We start from the raw sequence: 6,994 nt of genomic DNA on the forward strand, positions 1-6,994 counted from the left end.
GAGTTGTTCCTTGTTTAGGTCGTCATGCAGCAAAGCTCAGAGGTGCGTCATAGTAACAGTAATATATTAACTTTTAATGCCTAGTGACCTTTTGGCAAGAAGGTCAAGGTACACAGCTCATGTTCGGTTCATTCATAAAAAAAATGTTACAAACAATGCCTCAAATTGTAAATGAAAGGGTGGATAGGGCACTATTTTGGATGTATGTTCGTTCTTGTAGATGTAAACGAATAGCTAGTAAACGCTAATGCAGAAATGAATGAAGAAATTGCACCGCAGCTCTTCAAACTTTTGTGAGTTCTACTCATTAAATTAGCTGCTTCATTTTGGTCCCAAGAACTTGAGTTTGTTTTCACCACACTTGGCTACTTAAGTATAGTACACATACATTCGATGATTAATACTTGTGTGTTGCTGTTTATGACCGTCAAACCACCTTTATGTACTTGCAACAAGTAACACCATAATCCATCCTAGTAGGTCAAATATTTTTATCTTTGACCAAAAATATCTTTAACAATAATTTGTTTCCAATAAAAATATCTTTAACGATATGATAGCTGGTGTCACAATTAATATATTAACATCACTTTTACGTTGCCAATGTTTTTTGATTCAATACTGCACAACACTACACATCACTGCTGCTTTGTAAACCTCATCACCGTCAGTTTCGATCGTCCTTGTTGGATTTAAGTCTATGGTGATGGGTCGGGCTATCACCGCCAGGTTTAGAACCGGTGGCGATGCTCATTTTAAAAAAAAATAAATAAAAAAACAGCCGCCGCGTGCCGCCCACTGAGCTGCTCCGTGACGCCCCGGCTCTGTGCCTCGCTCCATGTTGTCCATAGTGATATGGTTAAAAATGTTTGATTTGATGATGACACACCTAAAGTTGTTACATTTTGAGAGGGAGAGAGTACTTTATGCATCATTGTTAGGTTTCTGACACAAATCCAAAAAAGAACCAGCAATGGTAATCAGTTAAACCTTTTGTTTATAAACACTACCAATCTAGTATCAGCATGTGCACCACCAACACACTTCAAATGATTGATTAACTTACACTACTAGAAAACATGCCAAAGGTCCACCCAAAAATACTGGAATGAAGATGAACCGGTACCTATGCTAGTTTTGGGATCGATGGAACCTATGGATGAGCTTTAGGTACCGGTTAGGTACCGGGTGGTAACTTTTCCATTAGTACCGGATAGTACCACCAACCGGTGCCTATGGATGAGCCTAAGGTACCGGTTGGTAACACCAACCGGTGGGTCCTTCATAGGCTATTTCAAAAGAAAAATATATCTCTTTCTATCACATGTGTTGTGTAGATGAGATGGTAAGAGAGGTACGTGCGAGGCAAGAGATCGCTGGTTTGAATCCTAGCTACACCGTGTTAATATTTTTGTTTGACGAGAGCTTAGGCACCGGTTGTTTTACCCGATGCCTAAGGCCCAGACTTTTGGTCTCGGCTACGGTGTACCGGTTTGAAAAATCGGTACCCAAGGGCCTCAACAACCGGTACAATAAGCCTATTTTCCAGTAGTGTTATTAATTCCACAGAAGATACCATTCTCTCTTCTGCACACCACGCACATCGATCTTCACATTGTCACAGACGACACACAACAACAACAACACACACACACACCAACAACAACACACACACACACCAACTTTTTCCAGACAAACAGTTAATAAACAATAGCCTGATCTGATTTACCAATCACAGTGCTGTCTGCGGCCTAGCTTGTAGGCGATCTAGCCAGCTAGTGTTCATCATCATCTTCGGTCTTGCTGCTGTCATAGGTGTGCAGGACGTTGCCGGCGACGTCGTAGAAGACGAGGTGCGCCTCCGTCTTGCTCAGCTGCATCGACATGAACCCCTGCCCGTCGTAGATGAACTCGATCTTGTCCGAGGTGGTCTTGAACTTGCCTGCCCATGCCTTGGACCCACCGCCGCTCGTCATAAATTGCACAGGGCTGCAGTTTTCATTTTTTTCCCAGAAATTAAACAACAGTGAAAAAATACTATTTTTTGTCTCAAGAACAGAATAATGCAAAAACTTCAGTGTATGTGACGATGGTATTGGTATAGAGAGAGGTCACCTGTTCCTGCTGCTGATGTGCTGCAGGCAGTGGTCATGGCCGTTCACGTACATGTCAGCACCACGCGCCTGCATTGCATTACCATGGCGTACGCAACAAAAAAGTTTCAGAGTTCATCTTGCTGGATCAGGAGCTATAGTCCTAGCACTAGATCGACAGGCAAAACTAAGAGAGATGACGAAGTCTTGGCCAAAATATATGCCTCGAGGATGGGCCGGAGCAGCTGCTGGAGCTCGGTGGTGTTCCCATGCTCGCAGCCGCTGCTGATGGGGTGGTGGCCGACGACGATCTTCCAGGGCGCCTCGGATTGCGTCAGCGCGTCGTCCAGATCCTTTGAAAATTTAACAGAAAAGTTGGTTGCACATGAGATCAAAGATTCAGATATCGTATCGGATAACATGCAGAAAGCAGCATCTACCTTGAGGAGGGTTTCGATGTAGGTGTCGCGAGGAGCTACGTTTCTCCAATCGTACTTGCTGCTGTTCCAGTACTTGAGGTAGAACGGCGACGTGTCGACGAGGAAGAAGTCCGCGATTTCTTTTCGACGAAGAACAAATATATACCGGAACGTAGAAAAATGTCAAAGAATGTTCCATGATTTTGTGTAAAACATCAAAGCTGCAAACTTTTGATGATAAGACAGTTATCGTTGCAAAATTTAAGTGTACACTTCTAGGTGTCCTAATCTTAATTAAGTTCGGGATGTGTACACTTAGGCACCGATGAGCTGCATCGTCTGCATGCTCACCTGAGTTGACGATGAAGGACTTGGCAATGGCGAGGTACCGGCTGTCCACTTCGCGGATGGCAGGGTCCTGCTGCGCCAGCGCGTTGCCGGTGTAGTCATGATTGCCAAGGACTGACAAATAAAGCATGTCACAGAACAGGATCAGCACTCTTGCTTTTTTATTAACTAAGAAGATACCGAGCGACGTCATCGATCAAGTCTTGCAATCATCTGACCTCTGAGGGCATGCACAATAGTAATGTGTGTGATCGAGTAACATGTAATGCAGAGTGCATTACCAATGTACCAAGGCTTCTGGAGGCTCTGGGCGGTGTAGATGTTGGTGAAGCACTCCTTGAAGAGTGGGTCGCTGGTGTTGGCGATGCCGTCGTCGTAGATGTTGTCGCCGGTGGAGATGACGAAGTCGATGTCCAGTTTCTCCCCCACCACTCCCATCTGCAGGCACATGCATGTACACACACAGAGGAGCAGATCGCTTTGAAATCAAGAATGCATTATCAGCTGCCGTCGTTAATTATTATTAGTTGAAGTTGATGTTTGTGAAGCAAATTCACTTGAATTTGCATGCTTTTCACATCTAAATCATTCAATCAAGTGTTCAACACATGGATATGTCCTGTAACATTACTTGTTGGCTGGGAAACAATTATTGGGGCCTGGCTCATTTGTAACCGTTCCAACAGAAGAACAGTGCCATCATACTCAAGCCAGCTAACGATGTGATAATGACTGACGCCTCCACTTTCGGCTACTAATGAACGGAGAGACATGACCGTACCACATATAGCTGCAAGTACTCGATCTCTACCAGTTCACATGGATAATTTTTTGGATATATTTGGAGATCTCCGGGACCGAAAGTAAAGCCCGTGGATATATTATTACCGGATAATTTTCTACGAGTTCACATGGTTTGATTCAAAGAGGATCATCTCGTGCAACTATGAATGGTAGTAACGAACCTCCAAATTAAAGCGTCGTTGAAAAAATAATGTAAATAGTGTTCATCATAAATTTGCCTATTTCTGGTCCCTGCTCCATGGACTAGGTGTGCGGTAAGGCCATGAGGTCCACTGCTTGGCCATGAAGGAGGCCGGTCTAATAGGTCATGGCATGAATGCTAAGGGTGCTATCCAGGTTAGCCATTCCTCATCAGCATCACGCTAAGTTTTTTTTTGCTTGCCCAGCACTCAATTTAGTACAACTAATTAAAAAATACTGCCTGTAGAGCCCAAATGAACTGTACATGTAATTTCGACATTCTGTTCCTTGATCAACGTCGGTTATTATACTACCGTGCCAATTTTATACTGTTACTGATTAGTGAATGGATCGATCGTAACAGTTTTTTTTTGTGTGTGTTACCTGCTCGGCAACCAGGGTCTGGTTGTACTGCCCGCGCCGCCCCCAGTCGCCGACGGCAAGGATGTTGAGCGACCCCTCGGTCTTGGGCGGGTGCTCCACCCGCGTCAGTTCGGCCGCCACCGGCGCAAGCAGCGACGCCGCCGCAGCCACAACAACGGCGAGCAGGATCCCAACTACTCGAGCCATTGCAGAGCACTGAGCACCTCCGGCGACTGCTCGAGGAAGAAGAAGAAGAAAAATTAAGAGAAGGAGCTCACGGGATGGCGAGGCGCTCGCTCTCGATTGTTTGTGTGTCCAAGCATGGCGAGCTCGCTTGAATTTATAGGCTCGTTGGCGCCAAGCCTGCAATGATTTTGAGAGCCATGGATGGGTGGCCGTTGATCGGTTAATGTGCGGCTGCGCGTGGGCCCGGCCGGGGCGTCGGTCAGGGATTATGATCATATATGTATAGCGTGTGATGGCCGGGATCAGGCTAGCTGCTGGTGGCCACTGCCATGTGTACCGGCCGTGTACGGTGCCAGGCTTTGAACTAGGGTTGGTGCGTGTGGAACATGCATGGAGTCCTCTCCCATGCTAGCTAGGCAAGAACATAGCGTGGTTTTAATTGCTTTTCCGGTGAGTGACAATTGTAACCAACGCCGTTCCTGTTGCCATTTTTGGTTATCAGCTCGGGCACGTCTGGAAGGAAAGGAACAGCCAGGTTTCCGTATGTGTTAGGTACGGTGCTGGCCAACATAATAAGATAATGTACCGGGTATCGTGCTCATCTACTTAATTTGCCGTGTATTTTCTGACAAGATCTTCGTCTGAGGTTTTTCTCACTATACAAGATTTGTTGCCCGTTTTAGTGCTGTTTATGAATTGCTTTCTTGAGCGGACGACAGTTTTTTAGCTAAAATTAATGTAATTTGTACACTCCCCTACTATTTTAGTACCAAATTAACAACTTTACTAATTATTGCTAACAAAAATATTTCCTATATATGGTTCTAGACTTCTAGTAGTTAGTTATCCAAATATGCTAGAAAAGAGAAATTGTTGGTCACGTGAAAACAAACTGTTGGAAAATGTTAATAAGCTGTGCATGCAATTATTAAGTTTTCATTTCATCCTAGCCTATGATACCTATCTTGGCTTAGGCTAGCGGTTGTAAATAAAAGCGTTGAGTCACGCATTGATTTTCTCATTGATAGATCGAGAGAAGTACACATATATGCAGATAATAGTGTACACGAGTTGCAAAGCAAACAACGTACAACAAAACAATCTTGGGTGATCAAGCTGTATGTACAACCGGCCGGGTTGATATGTGTACGTGTTGGATAATCCCGTGCTGTTGCCGGACACTCGTACGCCGTTGTAATAGCGTGGCTTGCGGAACGAGTGCACGCGGCTACGAGACCCTCTCTGTGGTTGTTACTTGTGTGCTTCTGGAGGCAAAGGTCCTTTCTAAGGGGGTACAAGAAGATCTAGCCATAAATTTTATCAGAGACGAATAGGGCTGGACCAAACGCTTGTAGCTTGATAGCTCGCTCGATTTGGTGCAATCTACTAATGATCTGAGCAGAACATTTTGCTCGTTAGTATAATGAGCCAGCTCGCCCACCCAGGAGGCCAACATTATAGCCCAACCACTACTCCAGTGCGCAATCACTGCCAGTTGAAAATAGCCATCGCTACCACCTTTTGGGGTGTGTCTGGGGCAGGGGGGTTGGTTTTAACTCGACGGTGATGGAGGGGGCCATCACTGCCGATTCCAGAATAGACGGTGTTGCCCCATCGCAAAACAAAAAAGAAGGGAAAAATAGGCTGCGTGCGCCCTCGCCATCGACACCCTTGCTCCGCAACGCCGCTACTCTGTGCGCTCACCGGCACAGTCCCGCTCCTCGCTACGCGTGCCGCTCGCCGATGCGGCCCCGCTCCTGCTAGCGGCCTGCCACTCACTGGGGCAGCCTCGCTCCTCCTCGCTGCACGCCCCTCACCAGCGCGGTCTAGCTCCTCCCCGCATCGCACCGCCTCCGCGAGCTGCAGGGAGGTGAGGGCGGAGGAGTAGGAGCTCGGGGAGAGAGGCGGCGGCGGAGGAGGATGGGTGGAGGTGAGGAGCAGCAGAAAGATAAGGTGAATGGGGAGATGTGGATAAGGATATATAGGTTAGGGAGGGAGAGAAAAATATAAGAGGTCAACACCGCCAGTTCACAATACGACCCGGCAGTAATAGCTCGAACCGGCAGTGATAGACTATCACCATCGGTTGATTGGGCGTTTGCAATGAACTAGTAGTGAACAACTCCATTTAACTCTTGAACTCCTGAATCCTGTAGTCCATCAAGCTGCTAGGCACTTTAACCCTCCCTCTAGTCGCAGCGTCACCCATCCCTCTTCCCTAAATCATTCAACTCCCTCACTCACTCCGCAGCCACCTCTCTCACACTCGCCCTCCTCTCTCTCTCTCAGCAGGCATTCCTGGTGGCGGCGCTGGTGCTGGGCCATGCCTAACAGGCGGACCATGGGGAGGAGGCTGGCGGGCTCGGGGACAGTGACGCGGGCGGCAAGCAAGCGGAGCCACGCTGCCGTGGGGCGAGGGCAGGCAGATCTGGCGGTGGTGCGGTCGTGGCAGGCAGATTAGGTGGCGGCACGGTTGCGGCGGCGACGCGTTCGAAGCAGGCAGATCCGGATGCAACGCATTCGAGGCCGGCGCCGTGCCGAGCGGGAGCACAGAGTGGGGTCGCGGCGCGGCGGCAGCTGTGTTGAGCAGGAGCACGACGC

At 47.7% G+C, this 6,994-nt stretch overlaps 1 protein-coding gene across 2 annotated transcripts; it reads right to left on the reverse strand.

Annotated features, from left to right (window-relative positions):
* Positions 1–1,517: 1,517 nt before the first annotated feature.
* Positions 1,518–4,526, reverse strand: LOC120686422 (purple acid phosphatase 4-like). Of its 2 annotated transcripts, none has more exons than XM_039968624.1 (7): positions 4,229–4,526; positions 3,079–3,298; positions 2,864–2,974; positions 2,534–2,652; positions 2,318–2,446; positions 2,116–2,183; positions 1,518–1,989 (listed from the first exon to the last, which is right to left on the reverse strand). In XM_039968624.1, exons 1-7 carry the CDS (start codon positions 4,412–4,414, stop codon positions 1,776–1,778), a joined length of 1,047 nt encoding a protein of 348 aa, XP_039824558.1. In that variant the 5' UTR covers positions 4,415–4,526; the 3' UTR covers positions 1,518–1,775. The 2 variants fall into 2 exon arrangements, with proteins under 2 accessions (XP_039824558.1, XP_039824559.1); XM_039968625.1 differs by having other exon boundaries at positions 3,142–3,298; positions 4,229–4,525.
* Between the last annotated feature and the right edge of the window lie 2,468 nt (positions 4,527–6,994).

This window comes from Panicum virgatum, chromosome 8N (assembly GCF_016808335.1).
Source record: "Panicum virgatum strain AP13 chromosome 8N, P.virgatum_v5, whole genome shotgun sequence".
Classification (NCBI taxonomy): domain Eukaryota; kingdom Viridiplantae; phylum Streptophyta; class Magnoliopsida; order Poales; family Poaceae; genus Panicum; species Panicum virgatum.

What these genes read in the sequence shown, in the direction of transcription:
- LOC120686422 (XM_039968624.1), bottom strand. Translation starts at nt 4,414, where the DNA reads ATGGCTCGAGTAGTTGGGATCCTGCTCGCCGTTGTTGTGGCTGCGGCG. An exon ending in ACATCGAAACCCTCCTCAAG is followed by an intron (nt 2,447 to 2,533) that starts GTAGATGCTGCT and finishes AAATTTTCAAAG; the next exon opens with GATCTGGACGACGCGCTGAC. An exon ending in CACATCAGCAGCAGGAACAG is followed by an intron (nt 1,990 to 2,115) that starts GTGACCTCTCTC and finishes TGAAAACTGCAG; the next exon opens with CCCTGTGCAATTTATGACGA.